General features: G+C 49.7%; 1 protein-coding gene across 5 annotated transcripts in view; it reads right to left on the reverse strand.

The window, feature by feature from the left end:
* Positions 1-1,275: 1,275 nt before the first annotated feature.
* Positions 1,276-20,574, reverse strand: part of CACNA1D (calcium voltage-gated channel subunit alpha1 D) — a gene marked incomplete at both ends in the record, with an annotated part of 454,266 nt that continues 434,967 nt past the window's right edge. For 4 of the 5 annotated variants that reach the window (XM_080715698.1, XM_080715696.1, XM_080715694.1 and 1 more), the window contains 8 exons: positions 1,276-1,569; positions 2,806-3,126; positions 4,375-4,496; positions 7,705-7,868; positions 9,664-9,813; positions 11,625-11,651; positions 12,332-12,699; positions 13,356-13,466. In XM_080715698.1, coding sequence (XP_080571824.1) covers positions 1,276-1,569; positions 2,806-3,126; positions 4,375-4,496; positions 7,705-7,868; positions 9,664-9,813; positions 11,625-11,651; positions 12,332-12,699; positions 13,356-13,466 — 1,557 coding nt within the window. The remainder of the gene's footprint in view (positions 1,570-2,805; positions 3,127-4,374; positions 4,497-7,704; positions 7,869-9,663; positions 9,814-11,624; positions 11,652-12,331; positions 12,700-13,355; positions 13,467-20,574) is intronic. The other variant, XM_080715697.1, reaches the window with a different exon arrangement.

Genomic DNA, 20,574 nt, shown 5'->3' on the forward strand with positions numbered 1-20,574 from the left:
GGTCACCATGGTGCCCCCTCTGTCCGCTGCCCCAGCACACAGGAGCAGACATGCTTCATTCACCTGTGCAATTATTTCTGCATCATGGATGGAGAAATGGTCTGTGTGGGTGGCTGAGGAAACCAGAGTGAAGGCTACAGGGCCAGAGCAGCCCAACCTGACCTGCTCCGCAATGAACCCCCCGGAGGGAGGGTTATTAAAGTAAAACCAAACAGAAGACCATTGCAACCCACGGTGGATAAAAGGTACAATATCAAAATCATAGAACTCTTGCCCAAAGAAAAAACTGCAAGTAGTGATCTCATGTATCTTTTGTAAAGACAGGTTTATAATGACTCAAAATACTTTAGAAAAATTTCTGTAGCATCAAGTTCTTTTGAACTCAAAATTTTACTCCCAAAGGATTTTCACTGAATGGGAATTGGCTCTATTTCTTCTACTTCTGTATAGCCCAAGTAAAAATACTATTAATTTCTAGATTTAGTGGGGAACTATGATTGTTAGGACCCATGGATATTGCTGCAGTTCAAATACGGTACAATAATTACAAAATATAGACCATCTCTTTACAAATACAAATTGTCATATGTTACAAGTCATATACAGTAAATCTATAATTTTTAAACAAACTAGTGTATCTAAGTTTACCTGGTTGCAAGTGCACTATTCCAGTTTACAGTTGCCCTTAAGCATGACAGTCAGAACTGACCATCTGAGTGACATTCTCCTATGTAAACTGGCGTCCCGAAACACAGAGCCCTGTGTCAGGTCCCACTCCCCTCTGACAGCCGCTGGCAGCGTGTTCTAACACACTGTACTTCAGGACAGCCAAACAGGAACCAGGAAGCAGTGTGTTGGGGGAAGGGTTTAAAAATGGATATGCTGGGCCCAGTGAGCGTCTGATATGCTAGACTGATGACTGAGGTAATGACACAGGTGTGGTGACCGTCATCACCTTTAACCTTCCCCGCTGCCTCAGGCGGGCGGGCCCGGTGCCCCCGTGCAGTGAGACATGACTACGGCACCCATCTGGGTGGTCGGCAGGCTGGTCTGACCTCACCCTCCAGGGGTCCTCTTGAGGGGCCAGGCAGTTGGGCTGTGCTCGGCCACTTGGAACCTGTTCCTACCAGGTTTATGGCTTCCTTGAGGCATGACATCGCTTGTACAAAAGTCTAATTGAATATTCCCAACTAGTGCCTACACTTTCCTAACTACGAGGCACTTTTCCCCTGGCCCTCCTGTGCCCCGTGAGACTGGAGCTGCCCTGCCCGGGGGCTACAAAGTGGTGATGCAGATCATCTCATCTGCCAGGTCCTCTTCCTCTCGCCCAGGGTCTGGCTCTTCGTCACTGTAGCCCGGGCCAAAGTCCTGGAGCTCATAGTCCTGCCGGCAGGAGGCAAGGCCCACATCCCCATTGGCTCTGGGACACACGCTCCCGTTGAGCAGGGTGCTGGCTGCACTTTCCATCTCATCAATGGTTAGGTCACAGGCATCGGCGATTTCGTGCTTTGTCGCCGACACAAATTTTGGGTCCCTTGCATAGCGTCCTAAGCCTTCAGATATCAGGACCTGTAGGGGAAAGAGGATGGATGGCATGAATGTATTATAAGGCTGGGGGAGCAGAAAAATCCACTCAAACCCTGTGTGATGTGCTTTAGGGACGTCACCCAGTTTATTAGAGCTGACATGTTTATTAGAGCTCTGGCTTTTAAAACGTCATAGAAGATGAGCGTGGTGGCACACACTTGTAATTCCTGCATTTTGGGAGGCTCAGAGAGGAGGATTGTGGTTTGAGGACAGCCTCAGCTGCTACTTAGTGAGGCCCTTTGTAACTCAGTGAGACCCTGTTTCAAAAATAAAGAATAGAGCTGGGCATGGTGGCACATGCTTGTAATCCCCATGTTTAGGAGGCAGAGAGAGGATGGCGCAGGTTTGAAGCCAGCCAGCTGTGCTGGCTTAGGAGACCCTGTTTCCAAATAAAAAAGTATAAAATAGGTCTGGGAGTGTAGCCCAGAAGTAAAAGGGTTTCCAGGAACCCCAGTACCACTAAATAAATAAATAAATAAATAAATAAATAAATAAATAGCGGGGCGTGGTGGCACACGCTTGTAATCCCCCCACTTGGGAGGCGGAGACAGGAGGATTGCTCAGGTTTGAAGCCAGCCATGCTGGCTTAAGAGACCCTGTTTCCAAACAAAAAATATAAAATAGGTCTGGGAGTGTAGCCTGAAGGTAGAAGGGTTTCCAGGAACCCCAGTACCACCAAAAAACAATAAAAAAAAAAATAAAGAATAAAGCCGGGCATGGTGGTGCACGCATGTAATCCCAGCATTTGGGAGGTTGAGACAAGAGGACTGTGGTTCACAGACAGCCTCAGCTACTACTTAGTGAGACCCTTTGCAACTCAGTGAGACCCTGTTTCAAAATAAAGAATAAAAAATAGGACTGGGGGTATAGCTTGGAGGTAGAATGCCCCCATGTTCTATCCCTAGTACTGAAAAAAAAAAAAATAAAACAGGGCTAGGGGAGTAGCTTGGAGGTAGAATGCCCCTGGATTCTATCCCTAGTACTGGAAAAAAAAAAAGAATAAAGAAAATAGGACTGGGGGTATAGCTCAGAAGTAGAATGCCCCTGGGTTCTGCAGGGGCCCAGAAGTAACCCTCGGGGAAGATGTCCCAGAGACAGACACTGGCGGAAGAACAGCTGTCTGTGAGGCTCAGCAGCCAGTTTCCTTCAGCCATCCTCACTCGCCGCATGCCCTCTGCCATTCCAGTGCCTGTCCCCGGGGGTGGAGAGCATACTCACCGCTTCTACCAGGCTGTCTGCACTCCTCTGCTTGTCACTGTTCTTGTTCCGGAAGCCGCTGGGGACAGTCAGGCTGGCTGGTGTGAATGTCCGATAGGAGATGTCAGGCTCGTCCGTGTACCAGGAGCTGCGGTGCAGCGATGGCAAACTGCCGTTGACCTGGTCCAGGGACTCTGACCGATCCACCTGGATCAGAGGGGTGTAGCATGGAGTCCAGTCTCGGTACGGAGGGGTGGCTGGGGGGGTGGCCCACGACCGTGTCGAGTGGCTTGGTGAATACTTCTGGGCTTTACTCGAATCAAGGCCAGCAACTGCCATGATCTGAGGAGAGAACAGGTCCTCAGAGGTCAGGCCTCACGCCCTGTAGAGGATGAAGGCACAGATCCTGCTCTCGGGGGTGCTCTGAGAGGACCTGGGCACACTGGAAAAGACGGAGTGAGCCTGGAGTAGAAATGTGGCTTCCTAGCAGATGTGTTTTATTTCCCTCGGAATTCCTCACGCATTTATAACGCCCCAGGGTTTAGTTAGTACTTCAGGCTTCAGACTGATGAAGAAGGAGAATGTGAACATAGCACCCAGGTCGCTCTGGGTTTAAGCACCAAATTATGTTCCAGCAGAACCAAGGACTGGGTGTGGCTGGCTCCCTTCCCTCTGGCACACTGGCTTCCTGGAGCCAGCACCTGTCTACCCAGAAGCACTGGCAGGCACCCTGCTTCCCACCGTCCCACCACAACAGATCCACCTGGGGATGCCTGCTCTACAGAGAGGGACCCTGAATCCCGTATGCTTAAATAGCACAGGCCGCAGACCACCCAGGGCCACAGCTGACAGAGGCAAGGCCTGGGCCTGGGCCGGTGGACCTCATGCTCCTTAGAGACCTCCAGACCTGCTTAATTCATGGCATCTGGTGGCCTGGGCCTTCTATAGCTTTGTCCTTCTTCCATGATGACACAGAACAGAAATAAACATTGTCATTAAAAGCGCAAGCAGAGCAGCCAGATCTGGCAGCGAGACTTGAATGGAAAGTGTGCACTAGTCCCCGAGGTCCATGTGCTCAGGAGCCTGGGTTCAGAACCCAGCAGAGACCTGGCTCTGCCAACTGGCCAGCTCAACTGCTTTGACTGCCCCACCCTGTGCATGCACACAAATGGATGGAATCTCTGGTCTTTTCAGACAGAAAAGGGGCTCAGGCCATGGGCAGCCTCCTGCCCAGCCACCCTCCCTGGTTCCCTTGGGTCACCAGATAGGCTTCCCCACCCTACTGACCACAGGCCACCTCTCAGAGGGAAGAGCGCAGCACGGATTGCTGGAAATGTGGAAACTGGCTGTGGCTTCTTGGGGTTTGAGTTGTTCCAGCCCTGTTTTTAAGGCTGAGGAGAAGTACAGGGAGAGAGGGAGCCAGATACTCAGCCTCCCCTCCCAAGGAGCTCCTGCAGATGGCCCAGAGGATGCTGAGCAGCGTGTTCCCAGGACTGGACGAGATGGGGTGAGGGCTCATCCTCCCCCCCAGAGGCACAGCAGGGGAGGAGTGCCCACGGCGGGCGGCAGAGCCGAGGCTGGTGGGCTCACCTGCTGCTGCATCAGATGCAGAGGCAGGGCGGCGCGGTGCGGCAGGGCGGGCGACGGCGGTACCTCTTCCTGGCTGCTCTGCCGGCGCAGGCACTCGAAGTTGAAGGAGGATCTCCGGTGGGCTGAAAAGTCAAAGCATATCAAGCATGCTGGAGCAGGCTCTGCAGCCACGGTGGCCATGGTGGACACTGAGCACAGAGTCTAGGCAAGCGGTCTGTCCCAGAGAGACTCACACAGTGAGTCCCTCAGCTTTGAGAGGGAAGGATGATGAAGCAGCCCAACTGAGAGACATTTTTAAAAAGCACAAATTCATAGCTGGGTGTGGTGGCATACACTTGTTATTCCAGTACTTGGGAGGTTGAGACTCGAGGATCGCAGTTCACAGACAGCCTCAGCTACTTGGAGGCCCTCAGCAATTTAGTGAGACCCTGTTTCAAAACAAAGAATAAAAAAAATAGGGCTGGGGGTGTAGCTCGGAGGTAGAATGCCTCTGGGTTCCATCCTAAGTTCTGAAAAAAAAAAAAAAAACAGTACAAATTCATGACTTTTAAATGTTGACCTGTTTGCCAGCCAGAGGACCTCCGTGCTGATCAGAAGCCCTGGTCAGACATGTATGTCATGGGCAAAAATACAGTAGCACAAAATCATTCTAGAATCCCGGGCTCTTCCTGACTACCCGCTCTTGCCCCCAGAACCTTGGTCTCTCTAGGGCCCATGTCTCTCTGCTTTAAAGGAAGGGATTTCGCCTGCCCCATCAGCTCAACCAGGCAATAAGCAAACTCTTGATGGGGAAGATCCAACCTCCCTAACACCGAGGAAATAAAGGACAGCTTGAGAACATGGCCGGCCTGCTGAGGACCAATCCTGAAAGGAGGCTGACTCCCGGGGTGGCAGTGACAAGACAGTCCAGAGCGTTGAGCTTCACTGAGCAGCAGGCCGAGGGGATGGGCCTGCATTTGGGCCCTTTGGTCTGAAGCCACCCCTTGGGGAGCCTGCCTGGAGTGTGTAAGGCAGCTGTGGCACCACTGATGGCTCCTTTGACCTCTACTTTCTGAGCTCACAGCCCTAAAATTAAGTTCCCAGCCCCAGCAAAACCCCAAGTATCCCTAATTCCTGTACCAGAAAAGGTCAGATCTGAGAGACCTCTCAGGCATCGTGGGGAATGCATGATGTTAGAAACTGGAGTCTGTAAGGAAGATGGGCTAAGCTCTTGGCTGGCCACTGCCCAGTGGAGAGGAATGGGACGATGACCCGGTATGGTTCTGGGCCCAGTGCCCACGAGGGGCATGCTGTGGAACAAGATAGCCAGCGGCCTTCATCAGAAGCCTGGCCCATACGCCACCCAGGGCACGGGCCCGTCAGCACAGGCCAGGGGTTTGGGGCAGAGCAGGAAAGCAGCAATTCCTCCCATGCAGAGAGTGCCTGTCCATGTTTAAAACTGGCCCCATCTCCTTCATCTGGTGTGCTCTGCACAGCAAACTCTTAAGTGCCTTCCCTGTGCAGGTCTGAGCTGAAGGACAGCAGAGCTAATCTGTCTCACAGGGGAGAAGGCCATCTGCTCCTGCCTGCCCAGCTTCCTCTCCAGCGCTGGGCCATGCCCGGGGGTGGTGTGCACTCACTCACACATACATCCATGCGTCCACAGGGAGGTGTAGGCAGAGGCTCAGCGATGGCAGTGAAGCCACAGGGCTCGCCTGCACGCACTCCATCTAGTATTTATGAGAAACAGAACGGGTGTATTCACAGCTCATTTTTGGTGCTGAACAATTAAATATTAACCATGGAAATGGGTCTGAGTACACTCTTCAACAGGCCTGGCAGCTGGAGTGAGGCATAGGCCCCAGGCACCACCCGGGCGCGTTCTCTATGGTGTGGGCAGTTGGCCCACTCAGAGCCACTGCCTCACACAATTTTGGTTACTGAGTCCTGCTCAACATTAAGCTTCATTCCTCAGAAACAGCAGAAATGGATATTCTTTAACTACCATCAAAATGCCCACATGTCCAAAATTAAATCCAAAATGAAACTGCCCCCCCAGAAACGGGCAAGGGCCATGGCTGCACTTCTTTTCCCAGCCCCAGGCCCTTGCCTGGGTGATCCAGACCTGATGGCACCGGTCCTGCCTGGCTTGCTGCTCTTGGCAGCCCAGGCTTCGTGGGCTGGAGATGCCTATCCAGGAGGTAACCATCAAGGCCCAAACCTGCAGGCCTGAGGCAAACGAGAAGGGAGGGAAAGGAGACCAGCAGCTGCGGGGCTGGTGGACGCCCAGGTGCTGGGGCAAGTCCAACTCTGCCCTTGAGCTGAGCCTTCCTTTTGGAGAGTCAGCTCTCCCAGGGCAGAGCGGACCAGAGCTGACAACAACGAAAGACCCCTAAAACTCAGGAAATAAAACCAAGAATAAATAGGTGGGATGGCATTAAATGGAAAAGATTCTACATAATAAAGGATCCAAGAGTATGAAGAGAAAGTCTAAAGAATGGGAAAAAATCTTTGCTACCTTCTTCTCTGACAGAGGGCTAATTTCTGGAATATATAAGGAACACAAAAAAATCTTGAAGAAGCAAATAACCCAAACGGTAAATGGAAAATTGAGCTAAATAGACACTTCTCAAAAGCAGAACTACAAATGGCCAACAAATACATGACAAAAGAAATGTTCAGCGCCTTTAGCTATCAGAGCAAGGAGAATCAAAATGACACTGAGATTTCATCTCACTCCAATTAGAATGATGAGTCATCAAGAATACAAATAATAAATGTTGGCAAAGATGCAGGGACAGGGAAATACATGTATGTCTTGCCCATCTCTCAGGACAGACTCCAGGCTCAAAGGTAGCACCATTCACACAAAAAGTCCCCCCCCCCCTTTTTTTGTAGTCCAGGGGTGGAACCCAGGGGCTTTCTACCTCTGGGCTATACTCCCAGACCTATTTTATATTTTATTTGGAAACAGGGTCTCACTAAGTTGCTGAAAACCTCACTAAGTAGCTGAGGCTGGCTTCAAACCTGTGTGATCCTCCTGTTTCAGTCTCCCAAGCACTGGGATTACAAGTGTGCGCCACCATGCCTGGCAAAAAAAAAAAAAGCCCCTTTTTATGGGTATATAATTTCAGTGCCACATATGGTCTCTCTGTCCTCCAAGAGAGCCTATCAAGTGTTGAAGTGGCTTACGCTCATCACAGGGACACAGATGACAGAGGAAGGGGAGCAGATGCCCACCCCTGCAGGGCTGGGCCGCGAGGGCCAAGGGCCATGGGAGGATACATCTGTGGGAGACCAAAGGGCACTGTCCTCTGTGGGGCGCCCCCCCAACAGGAGATCCAGCCTCACATGTTGGAGTGGGGGGCAGCAGGCGTCGGCGCGGGGACCTCCTCGAGTCATAGCCATCGGGCGAGTCATCCTCCTCCAGGAAGCTGTGGGGGTGGTGGTAGCCTCGGGGCCGCTCCAAGTCCACGATGCTGCCCGGGTACCTGTTGTAGTAGCTGTAATTTTGCCTGAGAGTCAGAAAAGGCCAAAGATGAGGCACATGCGAGATTCCGGGTGTTACAGTCAGATATGAAATATTCCCTAAAGCGCTCACTTAATGTTTGGAGCTGATGTAGTTGACTCTTGAGGGTTGTAATCCCAGAAGTCAATAAACCCATGGTAATGGATTTACCTGGGTGATGCCTGGTAGGCTGGCAGGGCAGGGCTGGAGGAGGTGGTCCCTGGGGTCCTGTTTGCATCTCTCCTCCCCCATACGCTCTCGTGTCCAGCCCATGTGCTCTTCCCCTTTGCCTCCGGCCACCATGCCCTGAGACTGCGGTCCCCAGCCTCACACAGACTCAGCCCAACCTGTTAGAAAATAAATCTTCTTTCCCCTAAGGTACAGGGTCAGATATTTAGATTATGACTGGAAGAATGCTGGCCTGAACACTGGGTAGTGACCCTGCCTTTAGCTCTGACAGACTTCCACTGACAACCCTTTCCCCACCTCCCTTCCATGCAGTAGGACTAGAGGAGAATGAAGCCGCCTTCAGTTTCATGGAAGGTTCCAAAGAACAGAGGATGTGGCAGGAGGGCTCAGGACTGGAGGCCTGTGGTGACCAAGTGTGGTGGTGTCTGCCCCATGTGGGCCAGGCACAGGGCAGCGCCGTCCACTCATCTAAGGACATGGCCTCTGCAAGGCGCAGGCTGGGCGCAGGGACACTAGGATGCACAAAGCATGGTATCACCCACCAGGAGCTTAGGAACCGCTGTAAACACACAGACTAGAGGCAAGCTGGAGAGAGGAAGCATGCCCATGCCGGAAGAGACGCGCATGGGGCAGGCTCCCCGAGGTGGTAGCTTTTGTTTGTTCTCTGGTACTGGGGATTGAATCTGGGGGCATTTTATCTCTAAGTCACACTCCCAATTCTATTTTTTTTAAACAGGGTTTAAGTTGCTAAGGGTCTCACTGAGTTGCTGAGACTGACCTCAAACCTGTGATCTTCCTGTCTCAGCCTCTCAAATACTAGGATTACAAGTGTTTGCCACCACACGCAGCTTCAAGGTGGTTTATTGTTTGTTTCTTTTGGTGGAGGGAGGGTAGTAGGCAGTACCAGGCAGGGAAATGAAAAGCAAAGCCCTGGCACAGGCCCTTGAAGAGAGGGTGGAGAGAGGCCATCAGAGTTGGCCAAGTTCTGTATCCAAGCAGTGGCCATGAAGGAAAGGACCCTAAAGGAAACACAGGATCCACCTGGCTGAGAATCAGCAACTGTGGCAGTGGGGTGCTGGGAGGGGCGGGGGAGACATCAGCGGGAGCAGCGGATGCCCAGGCTGTGGCTCGGTGCCAGATCTGACCCCTGGTCATGAGGAGCCGGTGAGAGGCAGCTCAGAGGACAGGGTGGTGACCTCCGCACCTCTGCTGAGGAATGCTATTCTGATCCCCTTGTCCCAGGAGAGAACCTGCTGGGCAGAAGCTGTTTATTGAGACCCCAGCCAAGCTACAGCCCGGCCAAGGCACTGTGGTAACAGAGCCCCCAAGTTGGAGCTCCCAAGTTAGTTAAATAAAAGCTCATCTCTCAAAAGACGGGGTGGTAGAGGGGGACTCAAATAGCCACAGCAGACCCAAGGCAAATGCCCAGAGCTGAAAGTCACAGAGGCCCCTGGGAAGTAGGGCAGCTGGTGTGAAGCCCCTGTAGGCTCTCTCTCCCCCCTCCCACCCGCCCTCTGGCCCAGAGCTGGTACCCCTGCTTGCCTTTTGCAGAGAATCGCGAGTATAGCTACAGGAGCATCCCCGTGCAATCAGCACCAGCCCAAGCACCTCACCTGTTCCAGGTGGGAGAGCTGTCATCTTCATAGCACTCTTCGCTACTGAAATACTCCTGCTCTCCTAGGCAGTGGGCGTCCCTGAAGTAGCCATGTATCTCTGGGTCTTCCCGGCAAATAGTTGGGAACTGCTCATCTCCCGAGTCAGACCTGCAGTTGGGAGCGAGATCTGAGATCTGGGGAGGCAGTTCCGACAGCCCTCTGAGGAGCATGGCTTCTCCTGGTAGACACCTGCCTCAAGCGGGACCAGGCTGTTCAAGCCCCTGGCAAGGATGCTGCATGTGTGCGTGTTGTCTCTCTCAGTGGCCTGCATAACACTGGAGCCAAACCACTGTGCCCAGAGGCTGTGGAGCCAAGGGCAAGATGTGCTTTGAAGACAAAGCAAGAAGATGGACTTAGGACACCACACAGTTGTCAGCACTGGGGTGGGGGGGGGTTAGGGAAGACCCTGGGCTCCCAGGCCACTGATCTCCCTACCTCAGCTCCAGCCTGGAAACAACATAGAATAATAAACCACCTTGAAGCTGCGTGTGGTGGCAAACACTTATAATTCTAGTATTTGGGAGGCTGAGACAGGAAGATCACAGGTTTGAGGTCAGTCTCAGCAACTCAGTGAGACCCTTAGCAATTTAAATCCTGTTTTAAAAAAATAGAATTGGGAGTGTGACTCAGAGCTAAAATGTCCCCAGATTCAATCTCCAGCCAGTGACATGAGAGCCTGGAACAAAGAGGCCTCCACACCAGTGACTTCCCACCATACCAAACCAGGAAGGCCAGGTAAGTTTTGGATATAGTGTCACAGGGAGACTTTCTTGGAAACCATCTGCTACATTTTTGTTTGTTTTGTTTTGTTTTGTTTTGTTTGTAGTACTGGGGATGGAACCTAGGGACATTCTACCTCTAATCTACACCCCCAGCCCTATTTTTATTCTTTATTAAGAAACAGGGTCTCTTGGGAGGCTGAGACAGGAGGATCACACAGGTTTGAAGCCAGCCTCAGCTACTTAGTGAGGCTCTCAGCAATGTAGTGAGACCCTGTTTCCAAACAAAGTTTAAAATAGGTCTGGGAGTATGGCCCAGAGGTAGAAAGCCCCAGGATTCCATTCCCAGTACCATAAAAAAAGAAGAAAGAAAGAAAGAAAGAAAGAAAGAAAGAAAGAAAGAAAGGAAGAAAGGAAGGAAGAAACAAAGAAGCTCTCACTGAGTTGCAAAGGGCCTCACTAAGTACTCGAGGCTGTCCGTGACCCGCAACCCTCCTGTCTCAGCCTCCCAAATGCTGGGATTACAAGCGTGCTCCATCGCACCCAGCTACATCTCCTACATTTTCAAAGTCTGTTCTGCCCCAGGGATGTCATACCATTTCCATGGAACCTGGATCTGATTGGCCTAAAGCCTCAGGAGCATCAGCCAGGCTCAGGGACATTAACCTCTCTCTGAAAGAACCATGCTCCTTCAGAGCACTTCATTCTCCTGACCCCACTAGGACCCTGTGGTTCTAACCCTACTGGAAATAAGGAAACTAGAAGACCTTTGCTCCCCCTGTCCTCAGCAAATGATTGGTCCACCCAGATTCAATTCAGGTCAACACATGTGGGATGGAAGCTACTGCATGAGGATGGAGGATACAGGGTGATGACCAAGGACACCTGGTGTCTGGTCTTCAGGAGGTTTGGGTTATGCTTTTCTTAAGCCCTATGAGAATCCAGACCTCAAAAAGTACCTCGCGTTGCCCAGGTACACAGGCTTGGATGAGACAGTCTATGCAGGTAAAGATCGGAGAGTGCCTTTGTTAGGGAGAACAATAATGTCTGACCCCCATGTCTATAGCCCTGAATTAGGAAAACTTATTAGGCTACTTAATAGCTCAAATACATATTTTTAATTCCTTAGCATTCAGAGAGGCCAGTTGGTAACATAAAACCACAGCATTTATCAAAGAAACATAGGTAATGAGCACATACCTAATATAAGTTTCATAATAGCGGGTTCTATCCAGGAAAGCCATAACAAGGGAGGGAGGGAGAAGATAGATCGTTAAGCATTTCCAACAACATTTAGTGCAGATCCCAGGCTACCCGGTACTAGGAGTGGGTAGGCAAACTGTGCACTGCTGGCCAATTTTGGGCTGCTGTTTTTTTTTTTTTTTTTTTTTTTTTTTTTTTTTTTTGATTGCCCAAGAGCTAGAAACAGTTTTTACATCTATAAAGGACTGAAAAAAATTTCATCATGTATAAATATATGAAGTCCAAAGTTCAGTGTCCATTCATCCCATTTATGAGGAGGCAGCCACCACCATTCACTTAACTACAGTCTCTGGCTGCATTCACCCTGCAATGGCAGGCCGAGTGGTTGCAAGGTTCTCAAAGCCTAAAACATTTACCCTTGTCCCTTTCCAGAAGGAATTCTCCAACCTCAAGGTATGTCAGCACAACCGGGAAGGGTGAATTTTGCAGCTGCTTGTGTTTGAAGGGCCATTCCACAGCAGGATATAGGATGCCAGGTGGCCCTGGTCTGTTAGGCCTCTACATGGATGGTGGGCAGTGCTCACAGGCTCTACTGCAAACATCTACAGGGACTCTCCTCCACACGCAGAGCACAGGCCTCGCTCCACAGCATGGACTCCAGGTGGGCAGCACGATTACCAGTGTGTGTGTGTTTTAATGGTTACCTTTTAATACTGGACCTTCTTTGAGGCTCCCGGTCATGCTTGTGGGAGGAATGATGCCCATTTTCAGACACGTGCTCAAGGTTCCCAATGCTGGGCCGCTGTCCATGGGCAGCTTTGGACATATTGGCATTATTGAGATTGGCATTTGTTGAGGTGGGAACTTGCTTTCCTATGGAATTATGGTTATGATGGTTATGACACACCGAATTTCCTGCTGGAGGAAACAGCGGTTTCTCAGTATCACTTGCAGGTGGCATTGAAGGCCTTTGGACATGCAGGGGACGGTGGGTGGTATTGGTCTGCTGAAGGGAATCTCTCCTATCACTATTAACATGATTGACATGGTTTCCAAGCAGGGCACCATTTCTCTGCAAAATAATGGGAGACAACACCAGGTAATTTAACAAGTATTTGATGCAGGCTAGCTACGTTAGGTAATTTTTTTTCTACATGAAAAACAAAAGTTCTAGGTAAGCTCCATAGGATCCCTGTAAAACAATCTCAGTGTCTCAGTGGTCAGGGAGGACGTGCTCATGAGGAAGGTCACCAATCCCTGAGCAGGGGAGCGAGCCCTTGGCTGTCACTCAAATGCATCTCCAGTCAGCTGCTCCAAGTCGAGGTGGCATGCCCAGCTGGGCTGGTGGGCAGGTGCAAGGTGAGGCAGGAGACGTGCCTCATGGTCTGGGGGACTAAGGGCTCCTAGGCAGAGCAAAGAGGTAGCCCAGGGAAGGAGGGCAGTGTGGGCAGCTGCTGGCAGAACCCAAGATGTCCCTCCATGCTGGCCAGTGGCTGTGGCCAGGCTCCTCAGAGGCTGGAGGTGGGGGCAGGAGGAGCAGCTGGCCTGGCCTAGAAGAGGCGCTCGTGAGTGGCGAGGTCCTAGGGGTGGGAGGGCACAAGCTCAAGCCCCTCTAGACCCTGCACTGGCTCGCATCCTCCAGACTCTTCTGAGGCCATAACTGCCCGACCAGAGTCCTGCCCCACTGCTTCCAGGTGGCCAGGGTGTAGCTAGGCGTGGAATAATTACTTTGAACACATCTTCTTCTCGTTTTGTTTCCTCTGGCTCGTCATCTTGCAAATCACAGGAGATAGCACGTCGGATTTCTGGCCCAATGTCATGCAGTGTCCTTAATCCCGCCTAGATCAATGAAAATGGCAGAGCAGGTTAGACACACAAAGCCCCGGCTCCAACACGGGGCTGGACTTGCTCCTGCCTGGTTCATGGTGGGAGAGAAAGCTTTCTCCAAAGGCCAATCCAAGGAACTGGTGGGCTGGCTGTAACTGAAGCAGCCTGAGGTCACTGGTATGGCCAAGCAGACATGACGGTGCTGGGGTGCTTGAGACCTCAAACTCAGTTACTCCCCTGCAAACCCCCACATGCAGGGAGCACTACCTGAGGACCAGCATGAGGGGCTGCCACAGCAGGGAGCACAGCCTGTCTAAATGAAGAACTGGCTCCATTCCCAAGCCCCAAAGGCAGGGAACGCAGCCTGGCTGCTCTGAGGGCAGGTGACAGGGAGCACCTGGCTGCACCCAGGGTGAGGTGGCCTAGGTGAGCACCAGAGGAGCAAGCATGCCAGGCAGCATCTGTGGAAAAGCCATGGGACAAGTGAGTGACACAACACAAGGCAATCACCAGCACACTCGGCCACGACGGGACAGATCGACACGCACACACACCTGGGCCACTGTGCCATGTGCTGCTGTGGCCATCCGGAGTGCCCTGGCTTGCAGCCTGGGAGCAGGTGTAGAACTCACCAACAGAGGGGTCATGTTCCCAAAGACCAGGAAAACAAAACGGCTCACTAGCTTCTGCAGGCTGAGAAAAGCTCACTGGGCCACCCTCCAGATCCCCAGAGGTTCTGCATTTCCCCTGAAGCTCCCACAGGCAGCCTTGCTACGCCAGTCCCCAAACTATCAGGACAGAGCCTGGGAGAAGCCCTTCCACTGTCCATATCTTTGTTAGGGGAGCATTCTGAAATGCTGATGGACTGCAGATGGGCTAAGGCACAGTCCCCGGCTCTGGGAAAATCATGATGCATGGACCACTGAGTTGAAGAAAAAGCAGCATGTTCCCGGGCATGCTGGCGCACGCCTGTAATCTCAGCACTTGGGAGGCTGAGACAGGAGGATCGCACAGGTTCAAAGCCAGCCTCAGCTACTTAGTGAAGCTCTCGGCAACTCAATGAGACCCTGTTTCCAAATAAAGTATAAAAACGGTTTGGGAGTATAGCCCGGTGGTAAAAAAGCCCTTGGGTTCCACCTCCAGTACTACAAAAAAGAAAAAGGGAAAAAGAAAGAGAAAAGCAGCATGCTGACTTAAAGACAAATAGGGACTGTGCTTCTGCTTCATCTTTTTCCACAAGAGATGTGCATCTGAAAAAGGCATCTCCTTTCGCCCCAGATCTAGGTCCTGCACCCAGGTGGCACTTCCTCTTCACCAGAGGGCACTGGGAGCCAACAGCTGCTGAAAAGTCTCCTGTAGCTAGACTCCAACTTCAGAGCAGTCTGCAAAGGAGAGCTGGCTGAGTGCTGGGGCCCTTGGGTGGCAACCAATTTCCTATCCTTTCCCAACACACCACAGGGGGTGGGTGGCTATATCAAGGACATAGATAAAAAATGATGACCATGCCCAAGCCAAGCTTGTGGTAGACGCATGCTGGGCAGTGGTGGGCAAAGGTCAGGGGAAGGATGGGCCCACAGTCATGCCAGACCCAGCATGGGGTCTACTGTGGGAATGCACAAAACTGTTCTCCTGTAGACACTGGTAACAGTGACATTCGTTTAGAATATAAAGTCACAGGAATGTCTCAAGAGGCCCTTTATAGAAACATCCTTACCTGTAAGAGCACCCAACCTCTGAGCTAATTCTGTTTAAAAAAAAAAAGACAAGACTAAGTTTGATCTGAACTCTCTGTGAACAGAGAGCAGAAAGCCTTTCCATCTTGTGAATCGTGGGGGAAGAGGTGTCACGAGTCAAAGCCTTAAGGCTCCTGGCTCTGACTACTGTGGTCTTCAGGGGAAAGACAGACATGGACCAGGGTCAAACCCAGACTAGTGCTTGGTGTGGCCAGTCTCCCCTGGACCTCTGATCACAGGCAAATGGTGTGTACACACACACACACACACACACACACACACACACACACACACGTGCACGCGCTCTTTCCCTTTCCCAAGATTCCTGAATCCACCACATCTGAGCCTGGGGAGTCATTTTGTTTTGTTTTTATGTGACCCACCTGCCATTCTATGGAAACACAGCAAAGGCAACTCAAACGTATGTTGGCAGATGCTCTTTGGCAGCAGAGCTGCAGGCGAGGGAGGAAAGGCCATATCCAGCCATATTGATCAGCCTGCAATCCATTCATTTGCAGTTTTCTAGGTTACAATTATCAAGGGATAGGCTAAGCAAGGGTCTCTGATTTGGGATCAACTGGGAAGAGAAAGGTCTGTTACATATCTGAGGCTCAAACAAGAAGAGACAAGGCTCAAGAAACCTGCTGCCATCTCTGCAAAGTAAACACGGGTTACAATGCACTGAGGTGACACCCCCACCCAGGAAATTATGCACATTAACCCAAGTTACAAGGCAGTGGGGCTAGGCACACCCCAGAGCTTAGATAACACACAATCCTACTTATTGTCATTCAACTGATTGGACTAGGTCTGATTAAAAGAAATAGAAAACTATTTATTTGGATAATTTTTAACATCATCCTCTGTTGGCGGTTTGACATTTCACTGAGATACACATATAACACAATTGCATAATAAAAACAAAAACTGTCTCCAGCACATCTTCAGTGATACACAAGATTAAGATTCAGTCGACAAGATAGTGCAACAGACACAGGACAGAGAATTTGTTTGCAACATAAATCACAGAGAGGGTTGAGAGGCAGACAGAGGTGCTGCTTCCCAAGACAAATAATGACAACATATTCATTAAAGAGACGTCAAAGGAGGAAAGTATCACTCTTCCCAGACATGAAATCAGAAGCTTAGAAGTCACGATTTGGATCAGCTTATTCCACATAGGAGAAAACACACCTGGTCAGAGTCAGGGACTGACTTTGCTCTTTCACATGTGACCTGGGGTGTGGTGGGGGACACAGATGCCCCTAAACTAGAACTGAAATGAAGCATAAGCACAGCACCCTGAATTTATTACATATCACAAAACATAATAATGAAAAATTTCTAGCACACATATCAAGCTAAAACATAGCTTAGGCTGCTCCAAAAATTCCATAGGCACAAGTTCCAACTCTAAAAAGTACAGACAACTATCTTAAACCCTTGAAAAAAAATATTCTTTCACTACCCTATACATAACATTTTTTTTCTTGAAATAAACACTTTACAATCAATAAAATTAACTATTCTTTTTTCATATTTCATGTCTGTGTCTATCTCTGCAAAGTAGTTTTCATTTGAAATGTGGTCATTAGCACTTAAACCAACACAAACCCATATAAAGTAATTCCATGAACATCACAGTAGAATTATGGTTTCGAATAAACACAGAATTGCTATAAAATATAAACATTATTGACTTGTTTTAAGATGTCCAATCTTATAAAATATTAAACAGAATCAAGCCTAGTTTCTGGTTGATTTTAAAATGCTAGATGTTATCATAAATACTTTTAAAAAAGAAACATTGGCGCTTTGCCTGTAGACTGCTGCTTTAAATTTTAGACACCATTTAATTGGAATTTTATAGATATTTACTCTACTCGATGAGAAAGTCACCAAAAAATAAATCTAGAAAAATCTCTCTAAACAGTTCTGAAGCAACAGCATAAAATTATAACATCTTGACATCAAATATGAACATTCATTTGCCGCCCTTCTCTTGCCCATGTTTAGGGTTAAGTTTCTCCCATCTACATGCATTTAAAATGATTTTGCTGCCTGTCTCCCTAAACAAGCTCCATCAGACACTCTAGCCACCTGTCAGCTCTCACAGAACCAACACACACACACACACACACACACACACACACACACACACGGACCCACCCTGAACCTACACTGTAGCAGTGAAGAAAAGAGAGGCAAGTCTCCAGCCGGGATGAGGCCAGGCCATTCATCTTCTAGATGTGGGTGCCAGGCTTGCAGAGTCCAGCCAAAGAGCCCTGCCCTGCACAGCCTGCTCCATCACAGACAGGCTTCACTCAGCCGAGGCTGTCCCTGCACACAGTCATCCACCAATGACAGGTGCTGGTTAACTCTTTCGTAACATCTGGCCCATGGTGGATTAGAGGGGGCAATTTTAGATTAGCTCCGGTAGAAGAAAGAACTAGAGATTATATTCTTATAGAATAGACCTGCTCATCCACAAGCTGTCCTCCGCCTCCCAGCACACGCAGGCACACCCCTTATTTTGTCATTGCTTTCCTCCAGGGAAAATGTCATGGTGTGGCCTTTGTGTCCATTGTGAACAGTCCTGTGTTGGTGGTGATTCTGTGAGAGCTGATACGAAAAAGGTTAGAATCATGGGCATGACACTCGCTTAGTCATCCACAGTGATTCGTGCTCTCACTGTTAGTGGTAACAGTTAATACCCCCATGAGCTACCCCTGGAGTAGCATTTGCCTGTATAAATCATGTCTGGCGCCATCACACTGAAAGCTAAAGAAAACTTTAAAAAAAGTTACCTCTTCTATGATTTTCCCTGCAAACAATCTGAGAGATCTTAGTTCCATCTTTATTTTTTATCATTCCAGTACTGGATATCAAACCCAGGACCTTACATGTGCTAGACAAGTGCTTTACCAAAAGCTACAGGCCCGGCCCCTCCACCTTGACTCTTGGCTGTGGTTTAACACCAGAATCAGAGAGATTCTTACTAGTTTTCTGAAAATGAAGAGAATATTACATAAAACTTTGGCTCAGCAGAAGCTGCAAATCACAATTCCAGCTCTGCTAGCATTCCATTCCTGTCACTGTGAGCCCCACATCCTGATAATCCCACCTGACCCTAGAAGGAAAGGTGAGTCCATATGCTGCCTGTTTGATGAAATCCCATGTCCAAACTAAGGGAGGGCTGAGTGAGGACTCTTGCTTCCTGGCCTCCTGGCCCACTCTCCCACCATCGCCACCACCAAGACAGCCATAGCATCCACTGGGAAGAGAGGGGACACTCAATCTCACACTCAAATGAGGTCAGAATTCTTTTGGCTAACTTAGCAAAGCTCTTTTATTACTGAATCAACACAGGAATGACCAATGATGATAAGTTACAATGACAACTACATTGGGCATACATCCTGAGTCTCAGTTGTGCTGCTCGGAGGAGCTGAGAGTTTCAAACTCACTTTCTACCCACACTAATTGAGACTGCCATTCCTCCAGATGGGCACAGGCAGTGAGACCTGGCCACACCACAGACTCTCATCCTGAGCTCAGCTGGCCACACTGGCACAGGCAGTCCTGTGTTTAGGTAAGTGGGCTTGTGTGGAGGAGGGGGACCAGTTAGGGCAGTGCCTCTATGGTGGGGGTCTCGGGAACACAGGCAATCATAAAAGGGTCCAGCACCCTTTGCCTTTAAGGGGGGTTTTGACTTATCTCCCTAGAGCATGGTGTGGTCCAGAGACCTTGGGGCATCCCGAGACCCTCGGCGGTCCATGATGCACTTGAGAATTGTCAAAGGCTACACGATGTGATGGCACCATCACCCCGGCATCTTTGTGCTTGCATATTCTGGTGTATTAAAAACTTCTGTTTTAAGCTGGGTGTGGTGGCGCACACTTGTAATCCCAGTACTTGGGAGGCTGAGACCAGAGGATCACAGGTTCGCGGCCAGCCTCAGCTACTTGGTGAGGCCCTCGCAACCTAGTGAGACACTGTTTCAAAATAAAGAATAAAAAATAAATAGGTCTGGGGATGTAATACAGAGGTAGAATGCCCCTGGGTTTAATCCCCAGTATCCAAAAACAAACAAGCAAACAAATTAAATTAAAAAAATAAAGAATAAAAAATAGGGGTGGGGGTGTAGCTCAGAGGTAAAACACTCCTGGATTCAATCCCCAGTACTACATATACACATAAACACACACACACACACACACACACACACACACACACACACACACACACACACAGAATAGAAAAGGTTCCTAAGATCAAAAATCTTGAGAACTGCTGCCCAGTCCACCCCACCACAGCTGTCTGGCCTTCTACCTCTTCTTGGGTTTCTGCTGACTCTTCTCTACTTCAGTTCTTCCGGGGATTCTCTGAGCTATGGGCACTCCTTGAGGGGCTGTCTTCACTGTGCCTTAGAATGGTGTGCTCTCCACTACCCCAAACAGCCACCTCTCTTAGTCTCAGATATGCCAAGGAGAAAAAATTCACTCAGGTACTGACCCACCTGGGAACTCTGCTTTATTTAACAAGCTACTTCTGTTGTTAACTGAACCAGGATACATCTGGCCTACTGAAGGATACCAGGCGCATGTTATTAAAGAATCTGCTACAATATGTAAGCTTTTGCTACTGCATAACTTGCCTCAACTTTTCAAAGATTTTGAAAACAACAATTATTCTCAGAGTGGAACACCATCTCTCCTCTTCCATAAAGTATATATAACGCAGTGCCAATAATCCTGAGGGCTAATTTTCAACTGGGTTGAAGTGTTGTTTTTTGTACTATTTGAGAAGAGCCTGATGCCCAGTCTTATCTTTGCCTCCCTGCAATGGCTACTGGTCTGTGTGACCTCTATCACCCGGGAGCTTACTAGTCTAAAACCATTGATTCTACCACTGGCCACCAAGTTTAATGTATGTGCCTGTGAAGATTCTAAATAATCAACTTGAGTAGTCTCTTATAACTTCCTCTTACAATGGAAGTTACACTCTTCTGCCAAGGTCTGGGGAGGAATGCCAGAGATCTCTGAAAGGAGTGATGCACATGGGGTGAACATGCACTACCCTTACCAGGTGGGGCAGAAAGAGAGGAATCCTTTGTCCAAGGGTCGATCAGCTCCTCACCTGTGTCCACAGAGCTGACCAGCTTCCCTTGCAGGGATGATTTTTCAATTCTCAATAGATGTTCATACCTTAATGTACCCCAAGCACCACTCGATCAGAGCAGAAACGGGCCTCTGGATCACAGCAAAGTCCCATAGGCCCTGCTGGGCCAGGCATTAGCTGTTTGGTTGCTGGATCACAGAGAAGTGTGGGAGAGGGACTGGGCTGCTGGCAGGCTGTGGGAAACTAAGATGCTGGACACAAGAGCT

This window comes from Muscardinus avellanarius (assembly GCF_963383645.1).
Source record: "Muscardinus avellanarius genome assembly, chromosome: 18".
Classification (NCBI taxonomy): Eukaryota; Metazoa; Chordata; class Mammalia; order Rodentia; family Gliridae; genus Muscardinus; species Muscardinus avellanarius.